The following is a 24,239-nucleotide window of genomic DNA, read 5'->3' on the forward strand; positions in this document are numbered from 1 at the left end:
GGGTGGTGCTGCACATCTGTTTATACACACACAGCACTGGGGTTGCTACAGTTCAACTGAACGATTTCCCCAGGACGTCAGGTTGCTTATTTCCCAGGCGGCTCTCGCGGAAGGTGCCAGGTGGGTAGCCCAGAGCCCGCTCGGTGCCCATGCAGCAGGCCAGCCCAGGCAGCTGCAGGGCACCCAATACCTGACCACCCCCTCCACCCTGTCTGGAGGTGGGACTCTCCTTGGAGTTCTCTCTCACTGGGTTTTGACGGCATCGGCCAATATCCCAGCCAGAGAGTGGAAGCTCTGCCACAGAGCACTGTCCCGCCCGCAGAATGAGGGTGAAACCAGAGCAAAGTCCATCTACCTTCACTGCCCTCCTGTGCCCCACTCCTGGCCCACCCCAGTTAGCAAGGAGTGTCCTCCCGCTGCCCTGTGCGCAAGCCAGGCCATGCTGGGCTCATGGCGCAGACACGAAAGCAGCAGCAGCCCCATCAGAGCGTGAAGTGACCCTTTCGAAAATGTCCTCAATGAGCAGCAAGTCTACACAGCGCTGGGCACAATGGGGCCCGATCCTGGTGTGGGCTGGCAGGTGCTGCCACAGCACAAATAGATTATAACCCGGACAGCGAGAGTGATATGGCCCATGCCTTGTACAGGCTGAGAGGCAGCCCTGCGGCACGCTGACGGAGTGGGTAGAGTTTGTCCCTGCGGGAGGTCAATGTCCCTGGCTGTCATACCAGACTGGGCTCAGAGGTGCTTTCCCCCCATCCAGGGTACAAGGGAATTCCTCCTCTGGCCAGTTGGACTTTTCACAGGTTTTCTTGCTTTCTTGGACTCCTTCAGTGCCCAATCTCCCCTCATCCAGCCATTCCACTGGGATCTTCTTCCTCTGCAGCTGGACGTACACGTTGTTCTCCAGCAGAGCAGTGCCCGCCCCATGGAAAGCGGCAGAGGGGTGCTGTAGTGGACAAGGTGCAAAGCCATCAGCGGTGTCAGAGCCAGAGGGCTATGTTAGGCCTGAGCTATACTAAGAAGTTGGATCAACCCACAACATTGGTCAGGTCCCCGTTTGCTTTGCCTTGCAGAGAGAGTAGATCCTGCCTTACACAGAGAGTTCTATTGAGTGTGCATTCAGAAGTCACCCTTGGTATTACATCCCCAATCCCCCATCACCTCCAGATATGTGGGCTAGGACCTCACCACTGGGCTGGAGGCTAACTGCCCACGCTGTGTCCTGCTATTGATATAAGTGGGGTCATGCCAGTGCATGGCAGGCCCTATGTTTTGAGGAGACCCTGGTCCCTTCTCCTGCCCCAGCTGCTTGGACCTCCTGACACAGAGCTCACCATGGTAATGTAGGTCATGTCGGTTCTGCTCCACAGCTCTGCCTCCTGCCCAGCCTGCGGTGTCTCAGCACAGGGTATGAGGGAGTAAATGCCTTCCTGCCAGGAAGATCAGAAAGAGACTCAGGCATTGTGTGGCCTGTGACATGCCCGTTCCAGAGAGTATTTCCAGAGGTTCATTTCAGCTGGTGAGCTCTCCAGAGCAGGACCAGGCAGCCTCTGTTTTGAGAGTTCCCAGCTTCGGGTGGGCAGGATGATAGACAAATGCTGAATAGCTCATCGGAGGGCCCAGCTCTGCTCCAAACTCCTCAGCCTGCTCCCCTCCCCACCCACTCAGACATGCTAGGCGAGGGGGGGCACTTACCAACACAGCTGTATCAAAGTAGCCACCCAGGTAACCTACATTACAGTAAATAAAGTGCATGCTGGCCAGTGGAGTCCCCAGCCTGGGCAGACTGATGCCCACTAACTTGTGACAACCACCACCACCACCAGCTGCTGCAGAGGGAGCTGTGTAAAGCCCCCATAACACATCCAATGGGGCAGTCCTCTCCTCTGGGGGAAACACCTTCCTGACCCCAGTGAGCAGCTCATACTCTGAAGCACGAGGATTGAGCACATTGATCAGCTTATCCTAGCTAGTGTCACTGCAGAGGCGACTCTTGTGCTTGCTGGGATTCATACTAAACTTCTTGACTTCATAGTACCTAGTGTCAAAAAAACCTTGCATCCTCTGATGAAAGCTGAACAAATAGATACACTGTTAGACAAAGTAAAGGGCCTGTTTATTCCTAATGGGACAACAGATCCCCACAAATTCTGGGAATGCAAAGTCCCCACTGCCCACTGAAGTCTATTCAGCTGTGGGAGGTCAGGGCCTCTGTACTTTTAAGGCCACAACAACACTTTACCCTTCTCTGGTGCTTGTCATCTGAGGACATCAAAGCACTTTGAAAACATTCATTAACGAAGCCCCATGCATGTTAAGGCAGGATCATGATCCCCATTTTGAAGACAAAGAAACTGAGGCACAGAAGTGACGTGACTTGCCAAGGTGTCTAAAGTGGAACTAGAATTCCAGAGCCCTGGTTCCCATTGCCCTGGCCTAACCGCTAGCTTACTGCACTGCCCTTCCACTAGTTATATCGCACACCGTCGTCTGCTCCAGAACATAGCAGCTCTTCTCCCACATCCCTCCGATACCACGATAAATCCTACATCAGTCCTGGGCTGCAACAGCAACAAAGTAGCTGGGACAGAACATTGTCACAGGCCCCACACCTGAAAACAAAGCTCTCGCCTTTGCCTAGGCATTTAGGGAGCAGCAGGAGCCCATTAGCTCACTCTGCTCCATGAACATTATCTCCTAATTAGGAGTCACGCAGGATGGAATTATCTGGGGTTAATTCCAGTCACCTCCTACCCTAGGCCAATGATACAGCAAAACAAATGCCAGGCTTTCCTTTCTGGCCCTAGGCGTGTGTGAACAGGCGCATTCAGTACCTGGGGCAGGCTGGATAGCAGCTCGGCTGTCCCAAATCCTCCTTTTATTCCAGGAATATCCCCTGGATTCTGGCATTTCCCTGTTACAGGGTCTGGCAACATTAGCCCCACTCAGCTTGGCAAGGAGGGACTGAGCTCTCACCTCTGCTTTATCCTGGCTGCAGTCATCCCGACTCCTCGACAGGGGCCCGCTCTCCATAGGTCTGGAAGGAATATCAATTGCATGCAAGTGAAGAGCTGCACAGGCTCCCCCAGGAGCCATCATCTCCACCCCTCCCCTCCATACCTGAGGGTGTTAATTCCAGAACTAGTGCCAGGCTCTGTCTGCATTTCCCCTGACACTCTGGCCTTCCCGTTGGTCAGGAATCCCTGGCGACAGAAAGGAGCAAGGAAAGGCCAAGTCCACTGCTCAGCCATTCCATACCGGTGAGTGTGGGGCTCTGCCCATGCTCAGGTGCAGAGGGACTCTCACTCTGAGTGACTGGCCTTGCATCTACCTCATACACCTTGGCCTCGCTGCAACCTGTGGTGCACAGGGAGTACTCCAGCCCGGGGTGCAGCTCCTCCCCCTCCATCTGGGCCATGCAGGGGCACATGGGCCAGAATATTTGGGACCCCAGCACTCTGCCTCCCGTCCCTACCAGACAGGAGATCTGTCTGTCAAACTGGGGCAATGTGGGATCAGACGTGTCGAGAAGAGGACACCCCCCCACCCTCCCTGCCAGGACCGCTCCCAGAACCAGCAGGGACCGGGAAAGGACCAGGGGGCAGCAGAGATGTGATGGAGTAGGGGCTGTCTACATGGGAGATGGGAGAGCAGGGGAGGACTTTAGGGGATGGACAATACCTGAACCTGTAACCTGAGCTAGGCAGGGGGGAGGGGAGGTCAACACTTTTGCCCGGGAAGCTAGACAAAGGAAGGGGCCGGCTGGAGGGAGTTAGTTTCAGTTTCGGTTTTGGGCTGGGTGGGTGGAATTCAGGGTATCCTAAGCTGGGATCCAAGCACCCTGAACCCCCAGAAGGACTCGCTGGAGGGGTCCTGACTGTGCCTGCAAGCTCTTCTGTAACCTGCATTCCTGTTGTCCAATAAACCTTCTGTTTTACTGGCTGGCTGAGAGTCACTGAGAGTCCCAGGAAGAGGGGTGCAGGGTCGGACTCCCCCACACTCCGTGACAACTGGTGGCAGCAGTGCGATATACTGCACCCCCTGGACGGCGCTTCCTGCAGTAAGTGACTGGGGAGCAGTAAAACGAAGGAACGATTGTAGGGGTGATTAACCCCTGGGAGTGTGTGCCCAGTGAGAAGGAGGAGTCTGCAGCTCGACCCTGGCAGAGAGGTGGTGACCTCAAGAAGGGCTGGTGCACTAGGGGTCCCCCTGGAAACCGTGGGGAGCGGCGAGCACCCCGGCCTGTGAGTGGCCAGCAGGAAGATGTATGCCAAGCGGTGCAAGTGCGACCTGCTGGAGCTGTGCAAGCAGAGGGGGCTGCGCCCGGGGAGGTGGAAGACCAGCTGATTGCCCGGCTGGAGGTGGAAGACCGCTTGAATGAACCAATCCCAGTCTCTGAGGGAAGCAGCCGGGCAAATGCAGCGCAGGCACCAGTGTCTGTCCCCGCTGGGAGTGGTCAGCCGGCGGATGAGGGCTTTCCGAGACCCCCACTTCCTAGGCCTAAGGGAAGGGTGGGGAGGAGCCCAGTGAATACCGAGGGCACCGTGACCCCCCCCCGGCCAGCAGGGGATCCTCCCGGTGAAGCTCACCCCCCAGCAGGGGATCCTCCCGGCGACGCTCGGCATCCATGGAGCGGATGCAGCTGGAATATGACAGGGAGCTGAGATGGGAAGAGCTCGAGTTAAGGAAGCAAGAACTGAAGGAACGGGAGATCCAGCGTAAACATGAGGAGAACCAGCGCCAGCGTGAGTGGGAGGAGAAGGAGAAACAGCGTAAACATGAGCTGGAGCTGGCCCAGCTGAGGAGAAGTGAGGCCCCGGCTGCGGTGAGTGAGGGGGGACCCAAGCCTACAAAGAGCTTTGATAAGCACTTGCTGCCCCAGCGTAAGGAGGGGGAGGACATAGATACCTTCCTGACGGCCTTTGAGAATGCCTGCGAGCTGCACAGGGTTGACCCTGCAGACAGGATCGCAGTTCTCACCCCCTTACTGGACTCCACAGCCGTGGAGGTGTACAGCCGAATGAAAGGGGCGGAGGCAGGGGACTACGAACTGTTCAAACAGGCCCTGCTCCGCGAGTTTGGGCTGACTCCGGAGATGTACCGGCAGAGGTTCCGGAGTCAGCGTAAAACCCATGAGGTCACATACCTACAACTGGTCAACCGGGCGCAGGGGTATGCCCGCAAGTGGACAGCTGGGGCCCAAACTAGAGGACCTGCTTGACCTATTCATACTGGAGCACCTGTACGAGCAGTGCCCGTCCGACCTGAGGCTGTGGTTGATGGACCAGAAGCCGGAGAACCCACAGCACGCAGACCAGCTGGCTGACCAATCTGTGGACAGTCGGGCAGGGGATAACAGGGAGGAGTCTCGAAGGAGCAATCCTGCCTCAACACAGAGAGAGAGTCACCATAGGACCTCCCAGTGGGGGCCTATGGAGAACCCCTACCAAATAGGAACATCCAGCGTCAGGTCCATCCGACCCACTCGAGGGGACCCACGAGACATGGGCTGCTATCACTGTGGCCAACAAGGCCACATATGGGCCCAGTGCCCCACCTCAGGGACAGACCGAGCAGACCCAACTCGCAGAGGGTTGACTGGGTAAAGACCCAATCGGGTGAGGGGCAACATTCCCAGGAAAGGGGGACTAGCAGCGTACAACCTGTGAAGGAGGGAGGAGGTCCCCAGGTCAGCTCCTCTGGGGGGCTGGATGCTCCAGGCTCCGGGTTTTTGGTTTACAGGGTGAGCGCGGGGCTGCCCCTCCGGAAAGAGTGCATTGTTTCCCTGGAGGTAGATGGGAGGAAGGTCACTGGGTACTGGGACACGGGCGCAGAGGTGACGCTGGCCCGGCCCAAAGTGGTGGCCTCAGATCGGATGGTGCCTGACACCTACCTGACCCTGATAGGCGTGGGCGGGACCCCATTCAAGGTGCTCGTGGCAAGGGTACACCTGAAGTGGGGGGCCAAGGAGGGCCCCAAGGATGTGGGGGTACACCCACATTTGCCCACAGACGTGTTAATGGGAGGGGACCTCGAGGACTGGCCAAGTAACGCCCGGGGTGCCGTGGTCATGACCCGAAGTCAGAGTCAGCGAAGGGCACTGCACCCCGACAACGGGGAAGGTACTGTGCCCGAGGTGCAGGACCCTAACCTGGTGGGGAGGGAACACCCAGGGACACGGCTCAGAGAGGCTGCGGCCTCAGACCCAGCCAACGAGAGAGAGCCGGTCCCCATCCCTGTCCCACCAGCTGAGTTCCAGGCCGAGTTGCAGAAAGATCCCTCCTTGTGGAAGCCCAGGGACCAGTCTAACCTCAGTGCAGTACAGACCATGAGGAGAGGTTGCAAGGAGAGGTTCCTGTGGGAGAAGGGGTTCCTGTACCGAGAATGGGCTCCCCCAGGGGAAATAGAGTCATGGGGGATCAGGAGGCAGCTGGTGGTTCCCCAGAAGTTTCCCCACAAGCTGCTGTACCTGGCCCATGACATCCCTCTCGCAGGGCACCAGGGAATCCAGCGCACCAGGCAGAGGCTGCTACAGAACTTTTACTGGCCTGGGGTCTTTACCGATGTCCGACAGTACTGCCAATCCTGTGACCCCTGCCAGAGGGTGGGGAAGGCCCACGACAAGGGGAAAGCGGCTTTGAGGCCTTTACCCATCTTAGAAAAACTTTTCCAGAAGGTGGCCATGGACATAGTGGGACCTCTCAGCAAGGCGACCCGGTCGGGGAAGAAATACATCCTGGTGGTGGTAGATTTCGCCACTCGCTACCCCGAGGCGGTGGCCTTGTCCTCTATCGAAGCGCACACCGTGGCAGATGCGCTGCTGACAATTTTCAGCCGAGTGGGGTTCCCCAAGGAAATCTTAATGGACCAGGGGTCCAACTTCATGTCGGCCCTGCTCTGGTGTTTGTGGGAAGAATGTGGGGTCCGGCATAACTGGGCCTCAGCATATCACCCCCAGTCCAACAGGCTGGTGGAAAGGTTCAACGGGACGCTGAAGATGATGCTAAAAACATTTATGAACCAGCACCCGCAGAATTGGGACAAGTACTTACCTCACCTGCTGTTCGCGTACAGGGAGGTACCCCAGGAATCTACCGGGTTTTCGCCTTTCGAACTGTTGTATGGAAGGCGGGTAAGGGGGCCCCTAGACCTGATGAGGGACGAATGGGAGGGGAAGGCCGCTCCCGAGGGAGAGTCGGTGGTGGAGTATGTCCTGACCTTCCGGGAAAGACTTGCCGAGCTCATGGGCCTGGCCAGGGAGAATGTGGCCCGAGCCCAGAGGAAGCAGAAGGTCTGGTATGACCACACGGCGTGGGCCCACGCCTTCGCCACCGGGGATCAGGTGATGGTTCTCATCCCCGTGAGGAGAAACAAACTCCAGGCAGCCTGGGAAGGGCTCTTCAAGGTTATCAAGCAACTAAATGAGGTAAACTATGTGGTGGAGCTGTCGAACCGGGTGCACCACCGCCGGGTGTACCATGTGAACATGATGAAGCCATACTATGACAGGGGGAATGTGGTGTTGGCCGCGTGTGGACACTGGGAGGAGCAGGGAGATGACCCTTTAGTGGATCTATTCCCTGGGACAAAAGCTGGTTCCCCCCTGGAGGCGATTCCCCTCTCTGATCAGCTGACCCCGGGCCAGCACGCTGAGATCAGGGGGGTGCTGCATCTATACCGACAGCTGTTTTCCAACCAGCCTGGACGCACTAATTTGACTGTCCACAGGGTGGAGACCGGGTCACATCCTCCTATAAGATGCTCCTCTTTTCGGGTCACTGGGAAAACTGCCCAGGACCTAGAAAGAGAGGTCAGGGACATGCTGGCTTTGGGGGTGATCCAGTCATCTTCCAGCCCTTGGGCCTCGCCAGTGGTGCTGGTCCCCAAGAAGGATGGGTCAATCCGGTTCTGTGTGGACTATCGAAAGCTCAATGCCATCACCGTATCTGATGCCTACCCCATGCCCAGGCCTGATGAGCTCCTGGACAAGCTGGGAGGCGCTCAGTACCTCACCACCATGGATCTTACCAAGGGCTACTGGCAAGTGCCGCTGGACGCAGATGCCAGACTGAAATCGGCCTTTATCACCCTTCTGGGGCTCTTCGAGTTTCTGACCCTGCCCTTTGGCCTCAAGGGAGCACCGGCCACCTTCCAGCGCCTGGTAGATCAGCTACTGAGGGGGATGGAGAGTTTTGCCGTGGCGTATATTGACGACATCTGCGTCTTCAGCCAGACCTGGGAGGACCACGTGTCCCAGGTTAAACAAGTGCTGGACCGACTCGGGGAGGCTGGGTTAACTGTAAAGGCTGAGAAGTGCAAGGTGGGGATGGCTGAAATATCTTACCTGGGCCATCGGGTGGGGAGCAGCTGCCTAAAGCCGGAACCAGCCAAGGTGGAGGTGATCAGAGACTGGCCCGCTCCCCAAACCAAAAAGCAGGTCCAGGCCTTTATTGGGATGGCAGGGTACTATCGAAGGTTCGTGCCCCACTTTAGCGCCATAGCCGCCCCCATCACTGAGCTGTGCAAAAAGGGGAAGCCAGACAAGGTGGTCTGGACCGAGCAGTGCCAGGAGGCTCTCCGGGCGCTGAAGGAGGCTCTGGTTAGTGGCCCAGTTCTGGCAAACCCAGATTTTGACAAGCCCTTTATGGTGTTCACCGACACCTCAGACACGGGACTGGGGGCGGTGTTAATGCAGGAGGATGAAAAGGGGGAGAGACACCCCATCGTGTACCTGAGCAAGAAGTTGCTATCCCGGGAGCAGAACTAAGCGGCCATCGAGAAGGAATGCCTGGCCATGGTGTGGGCCCTTAAGAAACTGGAGCCATATCTCTTTGGGCGACACTTCACCGTGTACACCGACCACTCTCCCCTGACCTGGCTGCACCAGATGAAAGAAGCCAACGCCAAGCTCCTGAGGTGGAGCCTGCTCCTGCAGGACTATGACATGGACGTGGTCCATGTGAAGGGAAGTGCCAACCTGATAGCGGACGCGTTGTCCCGGAGAGGGGGCCCTGAACTTCCCCAGGTCACTGGGCAGAGTGACCCCGCTCAGTTCAGTCTCAAAGCGGGGAGAGATGTGATGGAGTAGGGGCTGTCTGCATGGGAGATGGGAGAGCAGGGGAGGACTTTAGGGGATGGACAATACCAAAGCCTATAACCTGAGCTAGGCATGGGGGGAGGAGAGGTCAACACTTTTGCCTGGGAAGCTAGACAAAGGAAGGGGCCGGCTGGAGGGAGTTAGTTTCAGTTTCGGTTTTGGGCTGGGTGGTGGGAAGTCAGGGTATCCTAAGGTGGGATCCAAGCACCCTGAACCCCCAGAAGGACTCGATTGAGGGGTCCTGACTGTGCCAACAAGCTCTGCTGTAACCTGCATTCCTGTTGTCCAATAAACCTTCTGTTTTACTGGCTGGCTGAGAGTCACTGTGAGTCCCACGAAGAGGGGTGCAGGGTCGGACTCCCTGTCACTCCGTGACAAGAGGATACTGTGTGTGGCCACCCCAAGCTGTCACAGGCCAGGATTCCCCAGGTGCTGAAATTCACCAACATCCCACCAGTGTCCCCCTCTCCTGTCCTGGCCTGTGGCCCTGGAGCCAGGGCCTGTTACCTCTGCTTCTGGAGAAACTTCTTCAGCCCCAGTCCCAACAACAGGGCCAGGAAGGTGGTCGCACAGACATAGCCCAGGATGGCCCCCCAGCCACTGCTACCGGTGCTCTCAGAGTACTGGGCCCCTGCAAATCCAGACCCTTGGAGTGAGAGACACATGCACCTGGGTTAGCGGTGTCTCTACCCCAGCACACTAGCCATCAGGAATCAGTCTCTGCCCAGCCCATGCTGACGGATGCCCAAAACCTGGGAAGAGGCACATCACTCCCAAAGGCATCCAGGGGAGGTGGCTATCTCCTCCCCTTTGTAACAGATTGGTGAGTTCCCACAGGACTGGGACAGAGATCCATCCCCAGGGAGCACAGCACAGAGCCTAGGGGCTTCCTAAACCCGGGATTTCTGCCCCACTTCTCACACTTGGTGGCAAAGCTGCCCTGGTGAGCCAGAACCACACTTCTGCTTGCACATCATTGTGACTGCATAGGGCTGCAGACGGCATGACCACGGGGCCCTCAAGCCAACCCAGCCCCATCCTGGGGCCAGGCCAGACAGGAGTAGCTGGCACTAGAGATGGCAGGGCAGGGAGGCACTTGGCTCGGGTAAAGGGGAGGCTGCTGTGAAATTGACCGATAGCCAAGGGGAGGCCTAAGCTGGCAATGGAGGGCGCATACCTCTCCGTCTGGCAGAGGCCACGTGCAGCACGGTGTAGTTTTTGAAGATGCTGCTCCGCCCAAGCACCCGGATCTCACAGGTGTACGTCCCGCTGTCGTCTGCCCGTACATCCTGCAGCCTCACAGAGCCGTCCTTGCGGGCCACATCCCCCAACCACTGCACTCGGGGCCTGAAGCGTCCCACGGGAACGCTGTGGTTACTGTAGTAGTAGAAGACCATCTCCTCCTGCAAGGGGACATGGGTCATCATGTGACCAAGGGTGTCATGTGACTGGATGCCAAGACACTCCCAAGGGTGAACTTAGTTCCTTGAATATCCTCCCTGTCTGCTGCTCCGCCCAGCCCCTCACCCCTATGCCTGGTCCTGCTCTGGCAGGACGCTCTGCCGGGTGAGCACTAGCACAGCCTAGGCCCCACTGGCTCTCTGCTGAAAGGCCCAACAAGGAGTCAGTCAGTCCTAGCTGATACGGTGGATTCTGTGACTTGAGCACCTAGGGACTGGGCTGAGGTGCATCAAAATCGCCTCACTCAGCGACCTCAGCAGAGCTGTCGGCTGGGAACAGCCTTCTCCCCACCCCGGGCTGAGTTGGATTTCCAGCTCCCTTAGAGATCGCTGCTCTCTCTGAGCTGCATGTTCTGAACACCAGGGCCGGCTTTAGGAAGTGCAGGACCCAATAGAAACAGTTTCAACAGGGCCCTGGCAGGGATGACTTAAAAAAAACATGTAAAAAACCACATGGGGCTTGTATTACCCAGGCGGTGCTCTCAGTCTTTGGAGGCACTTCGGCGGCGGGTCCTTCACTCGCTCCAGCTCTTCAGCGGCATTGAAGGACCCGCTGCCAAAGTGTCGCCGAAGACCCAGAGTAAGCGAAGGACCCGCCGCTGAAGTGCCGTCTAGAACCGGAGAGACACAAAGAACCGCCACTGAAGTGCTGCTGAAGAACCAAAGCGCCGCCAGGTGAGTAAAAATTCAAAAAGTGCCTCTAGTCACGGAAGAGATTCTCACTGGGCACGGGGCCCTCTTAGGCACAGGGCCCAATTTGAGGGAATTGGTGGAATAGGGCTAAAGCCGGCCCTACCTAAGGGTAGGGCACTTAGAGCTAGGGTTAGCGTTCCTATAGGCAGGGCACTTGCAGCTAGGATTAGGGTTCCCATTGGTAGAGCTTCCTGCCCTAGGGTTAGGGTTCCTAAGGGTAGGGCACATGGAGCTAGGGTTAGGGTTCCTATAGGCAGGGCACTTGCAGCTAGGGTTAGGGTTCCCATTGGTAGAGCTTCCTGCCCTAGGGTTAGGGTTCCTAAGGGTAGGGCACATGGAGCTAGGGTTAGGGTTCCTATAGGCAGGGCACTTGCAGCTAGGGTTAGGGTTCCCATTGGTAGAGCTTCCTGCCCTAGGGTTAGGGTTCCTAAGGGTAGGGCACATGGAGCTAGGGTTAGGGTTCCTATAGGCAGGGCACTTGCAGCTAGGATTAGGGTTCCCATTGGTAGAGCTTCCTGCCCTAGGGTTAGGGTTCCTAAGGGTAGGGCACATGGAGCTAGGGTTAGGGTTCCTATAGGCAGGGCACTTGCAGCTAGGATTAGGGTTCCCATTGGTAGAGCTTCCTGCCCTAAGGTTAGGGTTCCTAAGGGTAGGGCACATGGAGTTAAGGTCAGGGTTCCTATGGGTGGGGCTTCCCATCCTAGGGTTAGGGGTCCTATGAGTAGGGCTTCCTACCCTAGGGGTAGGGTTCCTAAGGATACGGCACTTGGAGATAGGGTTAGGGTTCCTATGGGTAGGGCTTCCTGCCCTAGGGTTAAGCTTCCTATGGATAGGGCACTTGGAGCTAGGGTTAGGTTTCCTATGGGTAGGTCTTCCCACCCTAGGGTTAGGGTTCCTAGGGGTAGGACACTTGGAGCTAGGGTTAGGGTTCCTATAGGCAGGGCACTTGCAGCTAGGATTAGGGTTCCCATTGGTAGAGCTTCCTGCCCTAGGGTTAGGGTTCCTAGGGGTACGGCACATGGAGCTAGGGTTAGGGTTCCTATGGGTGGGGCTTCCCATCCTAGGGTTAGGGTTCCTACGGGTAGGGCACTAGGAGCTAGCATTAGGGTTCCTACGGGAAGGACGCCCCGCCCTAGGTTTAGAGTTCCTATGGGTAGGGCACTTGGAGCTAGGGTTCGGGTTCCTACGGGTAGATCTTCCCACCCTAGCGTTAGGGTTCCTAAGGGTAGGGAACTTGGTGCTAGGGTTAGGGTTCGTATGGGTAGGGCTTCCCGCCCTAGGGTTAGGGATCCTATGGGTAGGGCAGTTGGAGCTAGGGTTAGGGTTCGTATGGGTAGGGCTTCCCGCCCTAGGGTTAGGGATCCTATGGGTAGGGCATTTGGAGCTAGTGTAAGGGTTCGTAAGGGTAGGGCACTTGGAGCTAGGGTTAGGGTTCCTATGGATAGGGCACTTGGAGCTAGGGTTAGGGTTGGTATGGATAGGGCACTTGGAGCTAGGGTTAGGATTCCTAAGGGTATGGCTTGGCACCCTAAGGTTAGGGTACCTAAGCGTAGGACACTTGGAGCTAGGATTAGGGTTCCTATGGGTAGGGCACTTGCAGCTAGGCTTAGGGTTCCTGTGGGTAGGGCTTCCCGCCCTAGTGTTAGGGTTCCTAAGGTAGGGCACTTGGAGCTAGGGTTAGGGTTCCTATGGGTAGGACACTTGGAGCTAGCATTAGGGTTCGGCTTCCCGCCCTAAGGTTAGCGTTCCTAAGAGCAGGGCACTTGGAACTAGGGTTAGGGTTCCTATGGGTAGGGCATGCAGCCCTAGGGTTAGGATTCCTATGGGTAGGGCAGTTGGAGCTAGGGTTAGGCTTCCTATGGGTAAGGCACTTGGAGCTAGGGTTAGGGTTTGTATGGGTAGGGCTTTCTGCCCTAGGGTTAAGTTTCCTATGGGAAGGACACTTGGAGCTAGGGTTAGGGTTCCTAAGGGTAGGGCACTTGGAGCTAGGGTTAGGGCTCCTAAGGGTAGGGCAGTTGGAGCTAGGGTTAGGGTTCCTATGGGTAGGGCTTTCCGCCCTAGGGTTAAGGTTAGTAAAAGTAGGGCTCTTGGAGCTAGGGTTAGGGTTCCTATGGGTAGGGCACCCAGCCCTAGGGTTAGGATTCCTATGGGTAGGGCAGTTGGAGCTAGGGTTAGGGTTCGTATGGGTAGGGCTTCCTGCCCTAGGGTTAGGGTTCCTAAGGGTAGGGCAGTTGGAGCTAGGGTTATGTTTCCTATGGGAAGGGCACTTGGAGCTAGGGTTAGGGTTCCTATGGGTAGGGCACTTGGAGCTAGGGTTAGGGTTCCTATGGGTAGCGCTTCCCACCCTAGCATTAGGGTTCCTAAGGTTAGGGCTGGCTTTAGGAAGTGCGGGGCCTAATTCAAACAGTTTCAACGGGGCGCTGGCAGGAATGACCAAAAAAAAAAAAAAACGTAAAAAAACACACGAGGATTGTATTCACCGGGCGATGCTCTCAGTCTTTGGCGGCGGGTCCTTCACTGGCTCCAGGTCTTCAGCGGCACTGAAGGACCCACTGCCAAAGTGTCGCCCAAGACCCAGAGTAAACGAAGGACCCACCACTGAAGTGCCATCTAAGACCTGGAGAGAGTGAAGGACCCGCCGCTGAAGTGCCGCTGAAGACCCAAAGCGCCGCCAGGTAAGTAAAAATTAAAAAGGCACCTCTAGCGAGGGAAGGGATTCTCACTGGGCACGGGACCCAATTCGGGGGAATTGGTGGAATTGGCCTAAAGCCAACCCTGCTGAACACTATCTCTGCCCCCAGGCGGCCCATTTGCCCTGGACCTGTGGTGCTACCCTGGGCCCTTCCCAGTGATTGGACTCACCACCTGAGTACTGTTTTCCGGCATATGTAGCCAGTCCACTTTGGTCACGTTCCAGTCCCCTGGCACCAGGCTTTGGAATAAACATTCCAGCAGGACAGAGTCCCCTAGGCGAGCCTTCAGCTCGGGGCGAGTGATGACCAGGCCAGCCAACACCCCACCATTCTCTGCAGGCACCAAGGAAGAAAGAGGGATGAGCCTGGAACTGAAGAATCCAGCATGGTGCAGAGAATAGCAGTGGTACCTAGATCCACCTGGGCCTGCCAGGGGCCTGCTGATCTTTGAGACATCCCTTCCAACCCAAAGAAACCAACCCCCCCCCCCATCCAGCCTGGCAGACCCTGCTCCCTTCACACAGGCAGGGCCCTCCCCCACCCTCTGACTGCCCAAAACGTTCAGCCCCTGAACCAGCTCCTTCACAAAACACCAAGACACGAGGAGCCAGGGCAGCTTCTTCCCGCCAGAGGGAGGGTCCATGCAGCTGTTCCACTGCCAGAACCAGCCCTGGGGCCAAGTGTCCCCAGACTGCTGGTAGAGTCACAGAGCCTCCCGACCGTGACATCAGAGCCAGCGGAGCGGGCTTTCCTTCTCTGCTCTCCCAGCAGCACCGGAGAGGGAGCCCTCGGACCAGGTCAGTGGAGGTGAGGGGCATTTCGAAGGCCTAGAAGCAACGCCACATGCAGACCCACTGCTTTCCACACGTCACAGCTTGTTACGCCCAGACTGGGGCCTTGTCCCTCCACAGCCTGAAGCCAGGTTGATGTCGTGATGGGCTGCTGCTAACCTGGCCTCTGGGAGGTGGGCAGAGCTGAGGGTCAAATGCTAGGTCTGCTATTGCCCCCCCTTATGGGCATGGTCTCCCCTAGGGCCATGCTTCCTATTCACGCCTCGTACCCTCCATGGCAGGGGCCAGTGGTGCAGCTAAGACAAGCTAAATGCTTCTGGCCCAGCCATTCCTCAGGACAGGGTCATGGCTGTGAGCCCCTAGCACAGCTGCCCTGGCACCACAACAGCAGAAGATCCCTTTTACCAAGTCCTAGGGGTGGAGGGCTTGTCAAAAACTGCACCCCAAGATTCACACTGGGCTTGTGCCAGCTGAGCCAGGACAAGGCCGCTTTGCTCTGCACCACAGCGGCAGCCTTAGCGCTGCCAGTCCATATGATCTGGCTAAGCCGGGCAGTGCAGCCCCACAGTGCCAGTTTTCCCAGCAGGGGAATCCCGGCCTCACTTCCTGTTGGTGGAGGCACATCTGCACGGAATAGGAAGTGGGGGAACGCTCCTCACACAAACCCCAGCTATGTTGCTCTTTTGAAGCAGAAGGCTCTGGCTCCTCATGAATGACTTTTGTGTACCACTGCCTATCACCAGAGTATCTGAGCACTCACACTCTAATGCAGTTCCCCTCCCAGCCCCCCGGGGCGGCAGGGCAGGGCTATTATCTCCATTGTGCAGATGGGAAACTGACACAGAGAATAAGTGACTGACCCAAGATCACATAGGAAGTCTGTGGCAGAGCAGGGATTTGACCCCAGGTCCCTAGGTCTTAAACTAGTGCCTTGACCACCGGACTGGCCTTGCATCCTTGTGGCGAGGGTCATTCCAGCACCCTCAGGCTGGCATAGCACCGGGGCATGGGCTGCATTTAGTGCGTGAATGTCAGTTCTCACAGCCCTTCCCTTTCCTTCCCCACCCCTGACCTGAAGCAATGACCCAGCTGGCTGTGTCCTCGGCTTGTTTGCACAAGCAGTGACATAGCTATTGCTCAGGAGGCTGCTGGAGAACCCTGGCAGAGGAAACGAATAGAGCTGCGTCAACGTGTCCTGGTCTACACTGGCACAAAGCGCAAGCTGGAGATGTGACTTGCCCCAGGCCACGCTGACTCAGCAGCAGGCCAAGAAGAGTTCCAGGCTCCCAAACCCATGAGCTCCCTCACAGTGGATGGCCTAGGCTCTGAAATCCACTGTCATGAGCTGAACACTTCAGTAACGTCTTGTGGAGGAGGGATGGTGGGTCTCTAAGCAAAGGGAGGGGAAAGCAGGCAGTGTTTCCAGGGGTGCAGGCAAGGGGGGCAAAAGCAGGATCTCTGCTTACCCAGTGACATCAGTATCCGCATGAGAGTCAGGGCAGGTACCATTCTCATTTCGCTCTAAAAAGGGGAGAGAGAAGTTAACACAGGCTGCATGGGGCCCTGCTCTCCCCAGGGGATGCACAGCACCTTAGTCACAGCCTTGGCCCAAGCTTTAAACAAGATGCACACCCAAACCATGGCAAAACAGGGGCCAGGTGGCAGGGGACTTTCTGGTGACTGTGCTATTGCGTTGGTACAAACTCCCTTCAGGTAACAGGCAGGGCTGGAGTCAACCCTAGTGAAACCCCAGAGAACAGAGCTCCCACCTTCAGGGAGCAGTTCCCTCCATCACTGTCCAGTAATTATGTCACACTCACATGCGTTTCTATCTCCCACAAGAAGGTGAGTCAGAGACGGACTGGGTTGCTGGACTGATAATTCCTTTGCTTACACTGAGATGGATTTGACCTATACTCCCTCAGAGCCTCAGGGTTTTGGTTTAATCAATCCATCAAGTCCCGGCCATTACAACACTCTTTGAAAACCAAGAGGCAGCTGTCTGATAACGTTTCTGGTTTGAGACAACTCTGAGCTACGTGAAGGGGAAGTTGACGAGAGCTCACGCTCTGGTTTAAAAATTTCCTTTTGTGTAATCAGCTGTGAGCTTGGTTTGAGGCCTAAGGTTTCTGTAGAAATGGGAGGTGGTTAGGTTGGGTTCGTTCACAGATGCTGAGGCAGGCGATAGGAAGTAAGTGTTTATGCTGATATTAACAATCCAGATGCCTTAATCTTCAGACAATCTCCCTGTGAAAGTGCGCTCCGGAAAAGTCTGAGCCCCCCTCAGTGCGGTCCGATCATACAGTAACACCTTTAGCCACTAGCAACAAGGGCTGGATTTCAAACAGTGGAAACCTCTACAAGAAGAGCTGCTTTTGGGATACCTGCAATGTCTCATTTTTTACTAAATGAATAAAAAATTGTAATAATAACTGAAAGTTTGTTCCAGCTGCATTTCTGCGCCAGACAGAATTAGCTCTGTGTTTACAGCAACAAATCAGTGGAAGAACCATTCAGTGTGACACTGTGTTCCAAGCAAAGCGAAAAGCTGAATGAATGCAGGTATACTCAGAGCTGTGCTTTTGCTCAGCATCTGATGATCAACTCTTTAACAAGAAGTTCTTGGGAAAAAATCCTCCAGTCTGAAATACACAAGTGTCACTGTTGAATCCAAAGCTGGCAATAGCAAGAGTAGAAAACTATACACATACAACACAAGCACAGTCTTTTGTGAGAGAATTTTGTTACTCTAAAAACTGTCACCACTAAATCATCCTGTTTTTTATTTTGAAACTCTTCTGCCTTTCTGTCTGTCTCTCATTCCTGCAGCCCTGGAAAAGCCAGTGCCCCTAAAACAAATTTCAATACAATTTTGAGAAGGGGTTTATCAATCCCCAAGAAACAAGGATGCTAATGAAAAGGAGCTAGAGTAAACCTGCCTCGTGCAGTTGGTTCAAAGTAAAATCATATTTATTCCTGACCACTCTGAGAATAAAAATCACTGCTTTCAGCACTGGCGCAGTAGGAAGCAATGAGTGACCAGTCTGGGGTATTTAGATGGCAAGTTCCATGAGGCAGAGACTGTCTCCTTTGTGCTCTGCAGAGCTGAACACCCAAACAACAGTAAACAGTGAAAATGGATGGCACACACCTGGGGATGTAAGAGAGTGTGCTGGCTGGATGCATGTACTATGGAATGGTCTGAAATGATAAAATGTTGGGATATTATAAAACCAATTGGGAGAGGAAAATTCCACACCAAGTCTGGGGATCCTCACTACAAAGGATTTCATCTCTTCTCACAGACAGATATGGCTGCAGATTTCTTTTCCTCGTGCAAGTGCAGTTGCACAGCTCTGTGGAAACTGATAAAGCCCCTGCGACTCCCGGAATGGAATCCAGAGCCATCACCAGCTGCCATGGATGCAAATTTGTTTTTGAGATTGAGAAATGAAGACTTTCCAAGCTGCTCGAGTGCTTGGCTAAATACAATGGTATAAAATGGACCCTGCCTTACATTGCCCTCTGTGTTTGTAGAATCAAAGTCCAGCTAGCAGTAGCAAGGACCTCTGTAATTCTCCTTGCTTGTGCTTCTCAGTAAAGAAATGTTTGTAAAAACAATTAAGTATTTAGAATCTGCCCATTACAGTTCTGCCTGAAAGGTCTAGCCTGCACTCAGGGCTTGCTTGGAGCATATGTTGTACATACGAATGATAAACAAAGCAAAGCTCCATGCACACAGCTCCAAAATCCCTGGCTGCAGCATTCCCAGGGCAGGTTGGTCAGGCTCCTCCTAATTCTCATGTGGGGCTAGATTGTCAGAACAGCATTTCCAGTTAGGCACTTAAATAGGGGGCAAGATTCCATAAGTCCTCACTATCCAGCCGCTCCTATCATGACACATATGGCCAGAGTTTCAAAACATCTCAGCACCTCACAGGCCCCCAACCACTGAGTTCACTGGAGAATCTGACTCTTAGCATCACCAAATCCTCCACGTGTTTATCATCTTATTACTCAGAGTCCCATCACTGACTCACTTTAAGTATTTCCGCAAAGCATATCTGGCAGCGGGTGCTCGGTGTGTTGCAAGTGACAATGGAGTTAGCTCATTGGGGTTCTGTCAAGTATATTATGACACTAAGATATCACCATCCTTCCATGGTATAATTGTCCCTCGCGAGAACCTTAACTCAATGGATTTGGAACCAACAGTGCCCTTCTGTTCTCCTGCTATTGAGCATTGGGAGCTTTCAGCTGCTAGGTAGCTGAGCTCAGAGCATTTAAACATTCCCGAGCTCTGCTCTCAGAAAGAAAATGAATACAAATTATTCAGACACTCACCAGAGTTTGCAGCAGACCTCCAGCTTCTCACGCGAAGTGTTCTCTGCTGACTAATTCACAGACCTACAGAGCCTCTACAATGGCCTAAGCGAATCAGATGCTTGAGGCTGCACGTGCAGGATTTACAACGTAGTCTGTTTCAGATCTTTTATTTGTCCCATTCGCAGGGAGATGGTCGCTTTACATTAAAAGGGGAAGGTGCTAACAATCAGAAGGCAGACAGGGTTTTGGTGAACAAAGAGGAAGAGGATTGTAGAAAGATACTTGTAGATACACACGGCACTCACATTACCATGGGAAAAGCTGCTAATCACAGACTTAGAAGGTGCCTGAACCCCAAACTTTTAATCACAACAGACCGCTCCAATCAAATCTACTATACATGTCCTCCTAAATGGGGTCACAGAGTCTCAAAATTCAGCTCCCTGGCCTTCCCTCACTCTTAGCCTGAGCTCCTGGGACAAAGTAAGTTATAAAATAACCAGCTCAAGGAGGGATGAGGCTCAGAACCCCAACGCATACGGTTACTGTAGGAGTAGTATAGCCCAGCTTATGTCTTTGTGCCAAGAAGCCGCTATTTAAATGCTAGCTTTTATGAAGTCATGTGTTTGATGTCATGCCACTAACTTTACTGTTTGGATTCTGAATGGAAAGGCAGGATACTTGGCATACAGAGTTATCTGCTCTGTTGACAATTACCTTCCCCACTGTAACTCCCAATTTCAACAGCATTGTCATCAGGGTCCTAGCGAGGAGCCAACTGTGGTCACTCAATTAGGGGGAACTGCAAAGAATGGGTCAGACAATCCGCATAAAGCAGGTGGATATTCCAAAACTTAGATTTACCAAGCCAGCACAAACCAGGTTCTTTATTACCTTACTGGTTACTCAGAAGTTCACACAACACAGTTCCCTCAGGCCTCCATCCAGGTACATATGTTAAGTACGGTAAACATTTCTGTAAATCTTATTTCCTCATATAAAAAAAAGGGGTCTACCAATCCCAAAGGATGGGACACATTACCTCCCAGGTTAATGAATATTCCAAATCTTACCCAAATACATGCTACAGCCCATTCTTATTAATTAAACTAAACTTTATTAAAAAACAAGAGAGAGATCTAGTTAAAAGTTCTGTATGCATACAGACATGAGTTCAATTCACTGAGGTTCAGATTCATAGCAGAGATGGTGAGCTTTGAAGCTGCAAAGAGTTCTTTCAGAAATAGTTCACAGATTATAGTTCAATGTCCAAATATGATATTCGGAGCATACCAGCACAATTTGGACCTCAATCTTGTGCCTCAAACTTCCCCTGATGAAGCCTAAGCAGATCTGAGATGACAGAATCAGGACCTAAGGATCTTTATACAATTTCATGTCTTTTGACAAGTTGGAGTTCAAAAGATAATTAGCATGACTTTGAAGGAGGTCCGTCACCAGTACTTAGCTGTAGAATTAACATAAGGCCATTTGCTTGTTCCTCCACCATTGGCAGATTATTTTCTATACATTTCAAAGAGATGAACACAGAGATATCCTGTGTTTACAATTTATTTAAATGATAGGATGTTCTTTTGACTTCTGAACTATCAGAGTACAGCATAGACAGGGACTGTTGATTACATCTTGACCCTACTTATGCATATGTAAATACACAAAAACACAAACATTATCTCCCCACCTGTCTTTTGAGTCATTTATTTTGCAGGATTTTTAACCCTTTCTGGCCATGCGTCGCAAGCATATATCCTGCTTCACTTCTTTCCCTACACGGGTGCTCTTACACTGCTGGTGTGATCCATCCAGAGCTGGATTTCCACATAGCTGACCAAGTAAAAGCCAAATTTTACTCTGACACACATTATAAATTCAGAGCAAAGCCATGAGCTTCCGGAAGTTAGTATCACTTTGTACCAGCATAATCGAGCACAGGATTTGGCCACTGTTTGTAAATGCTTTGGCCTCCCTTGGAGTGAAAAGTTCTGTAGAAACCTGAGGTTATTTCTGCAAAGCACTGAGCAGTTAGCTACTGCCCAGACCATAAAACCAGTTCCCTCTAACCTGCCAGTAACTTTTGGCTTCGACAGTCACTGCGTCACCAGTAAGTGCAAACTTATAAAAACCCTTTAGCTGTGGAAGGGGAAAATTCTTATCATTGTGCGCTGTGGTCAAGACAGCTACCAGCAGCCAGCCCTGAATACCATGTTTCTATTAAAGACACAGCCTCTGGACTAGACAGTCAGATTCATACGGCACTACAGCTTACATCCCACTGATAGGACACATAGCACCATGCTGACAATGAGACACCCATGCCAGAGTTTGTGGATGGGGATTGGAGTATGTGGTCTCTTTTCTATTTAAATCTGCTCCCACGCACATTTCCCATCATAGCATGAATCTTTCTTAAGCTCACAGCGATCAGTCAGGCCAGATAGTTTCACAAGCTCCTCTTAAAACCCTGCCACGTGTCTGCCTATTTCTAGCCAAAGAAAGAAAAACGTGGCCTGGAATGAAACAAAATGATATATTGGCCATGACACAGCAGCGCATCTACAGCAAAAGGGATCAGCCAGCTAATGCCACATGGAGAAAGCAAGTGGGATAGCGGTGATGAATGTCATTGCTTCCCCTCTCCTCTCTCTTCTTTATTGGGCAGGGTTGGTGAAAGATACTCCACCCCTTGCAGACCATGGGGCAGCAGTTAGATGGCCAGCCTGCTGGCAGCTTCGTAATTCCCCATTCAGCACTTGCACACGTAAAAGTTCAAACTCACTCCTGGAGTTACAGCAAGTTTTGAGCTGCAGGGTATTATGGCAACTCTGCCAGGCCCCAGCCCAGCGGGTCATAGCAGGTGGGACAAGGCTCTTTACAACACTCTCATTTAACGGGAGACTGGGATCTTTACACCTGCCTGTTGTTGTGTAAATGCAGGCAATCAGAGGCACAGGAGGACTGCCAGAACGAGGCAAGCTACTTTTCAGTCGAAAAACAAAGGATGGGCTTGGACAAGATACAACTCTGTAACACTGTAACTCTGGTAACACTCCCAGACTTGCACAGAAGCAGAAGGGGCACCCAGAAACTTAAAGAGTTGCAAAGGCAACATCAGAGTTGTGTTCTGCGGTGCAGTCCCTGCAGAGGGGAAGCACGCAGGAAGACTCCTGCCTCTGTTGGTCAGTCTGGGAGCTGTACTGGGAATCCCATGCAGCCCTCAATGGATGGAAGCTATAGAATGGACTTCCTGAGATGGCAGTAAGTTTTAAGTATTGCTCAGCCGGTCCTGGAAACATAAGAATACCAAGCCTCGTATGTTATCCACACTGCTCCTTGTCCCACAGGACTCTACTGCTCACTACACAGACAGGTCAGAACTAAAACAGGAGACAAGACTTTGAGCACAGCACCTCTGTCCTCACAATATTTACTGTTGGAGCTGTGGGTGGAGGAAAAGTCAGGAGAATTTTCTCCCCTTGAAGTGTTGAGTGATTACCCAGCCAAGCAATGCACTGAGCCCTCCCTCTGTAATGTGCTTTAGTATTTGCTAATACACTGATGCATTGTTCACCTCATTCTGCAACTTCAGAGCCTCTCGGTAGCTTCCTCTATCCGCCCATGAATCTCACACGACTCGCTAGACACCTCCTGGCCTGTCTATGATGAAGGCAGTTACATATGGAGGCATTTCACTGTATGGACCAGTGAAACTCTCTGCACCATTCTCCCCCACTCTCAGCTCCGTAACACTTGTAGAAGAGAAAATACAGTGTGACATGTGACAGCTAACAATGTTCAGTTCATGCAGATGCTGTCTGCCTTGCTCAGCACAACAGAGTCAGCCACTGCAGCATTAGTAATGGTCAGTTTTGCCATTTTGAAGCCCACTCAGCAGAATTTTGTTGAGCTGCTTTCTCAACATCTAAGCCTATGAAAAGGGGAGGAATTTGGTGGTTTTTACAATAGAGCCCAAAGGGTTCTTCCCCTAGACATTGCCCTGAGATGATGGTCCAGGCAGACAGAGCGGGGGGCACCCTAGCCACTATTTGCCATTATTAGAGGGGAAAGGGCAGCAAATTAGTCACACTTCATTGTTTACAAAGAACTTCATTCTAGGCACAGAATTATCTGGGGCCGCAGACAGCTGGGTAACGAAGATTCAAAGCAAATAATACCAGGGTTTCATTACAATGCAGCTGGCAGCTTTTTAAAACTAACTGAAAGGATGGGAGGCACAAGCTGGGTATCTCATCATTATAAGGCAGGTGACACCAGGAAGCAATGAAAAAGCAGAAAACTCCTTTTAGCCCACACTCAGATATGTCCTTTGCCCAGTGGGCCAAATCCAGCCCTCAGTCATGCTGGTGTAACACTTCAGCAAGGATGCACCAGTGTAACACAAGACACTTTCACTAGATGTGTCTCAAGACCACCTACTTAAAGCGCTACCTCTCCCTCCTAACCAGCCTGTGCTTTAGACAATTTAAACTTAAGGCAACTGGAAGACAGTCATGTGATATAGGGAACAATCCGACAGATACAAACTCTATACCAGAGAATGTGCTGAGTCAATGGTTAGGAGAGAATGAGCTTGTTTAACTGGAAGCACTGTGGTTTCATTGAATTGAAAGCTATATTTCAGGTTCATCTGCCTCTGCCTTAAGATATTGCCAAGTGGGTTTTGCATACAAAAGACTTACTTTTTTTCAATAAATAACAAGATTTTAAAATCATCATTCCTATGGCTGAATAATGGTTGATTCTCTCATCTCAGAATTCTTCTCCCAACGCGCCAAGAGCCACTGGGTATCCAAGGATTCTTGTGGTCTTCTGGAAGGGATTTTCAATACTGCACATTCTCCCTTCATTTGCAGCTTTGGCCTTCCATCAGTACGGTTCCTCATCATCTGTGTCCTGGACAGAAAGCATTGGGAGAGCGAGATTAGGCATGAAGACCTGAAACAATTCAGATGCTCAGCACAGACATGAGTTGGGCCAGTTCAGACAAGAGATTAAGTGTTTTCCAGAAGCTGCTCATTTTGAAAAGACCAGCACTCCTGCCAAGTCTGCTGTCCAATCCTTCTGGCATGTCACTGAGGAGCCCAGTTACACTGGCACTGCAAGAAATTCACGTGGAGCAGGTTTAAGAGGAGTAACA

The 24,239-nt window shown here is 52.9% G+C and overlaps 2 protein-coding genes across 3 annotated transcripts in view; both read right to left on the reverse strand.

Annotated features, from left to right (window-relative positions):
• On the reverse strand, positions 1–23,870 carry LOC127033865 (junctional adhesion molecule-like). Of its 2 annotated transcripts, none has more exons than XM_050922154.1 (8): positions 23,782–23,870; positions 16,204–16,258; positions 14,116–14,279; positions 10,278–10,503; positions 9,608–9,746; positions 2,980–3,040; positions 1,338–1,433; positions 1–949 (listed from the first exon to the last, which is right to left on the reverse strand). In XM_050922154.1, the coding sequence occupies exons 2-8, from the start codon at positions 16,250–16,252 to the stop codon at positions 707–709; spliced, it is 978 nt and encodes a 325-aa protein (XP_050778111.1). In that variant the 5' UTR covers positions 16,253–16,258; positions 23,782–23,870; the 3' UTR covers positions 1–706. The 2 variants fall into 2 exon arrangements, with proteins under 2 accessions (XP_050778111.1, XP_050778110.1); XM_050922153.1 differs by lacking the exon at positions 23,782–23,870 and adding an exon at positions 19,082–19,167.
• Positions 19,215–24,239, reverse strand: part of MPZL3 (myelin protein zero like 3) — a 14,961-nt gene continuing 9,936 nt past the window's right edge. The window contains 2 exon segments of the mRNA XM_050922155.1: positions 19,215–20,621; positions 20,664–23,995. Coding sequence (XP_050778112.1) covers positions 23,969–23,995 — 27 coding nt within the window. The 3' untranslated portion in view covers positions 19,215–20,621; positions 20,664–23,968.

Source organism: Gopherus flavomarginatus, chromosome 13, assembly GCF_025201925.1.
Source record: "Gopherus flavomarginatus isolate rGopFla2 chromosome 13, rGopFla2.mat.asm, whole genome shotgun sequence".
Classification (NCBI taxonomy): Eukaryota; Metazoa; Chordata; order Testudines; family Testudinidae; genus Gopherus; species Gopherus flavomarginatus.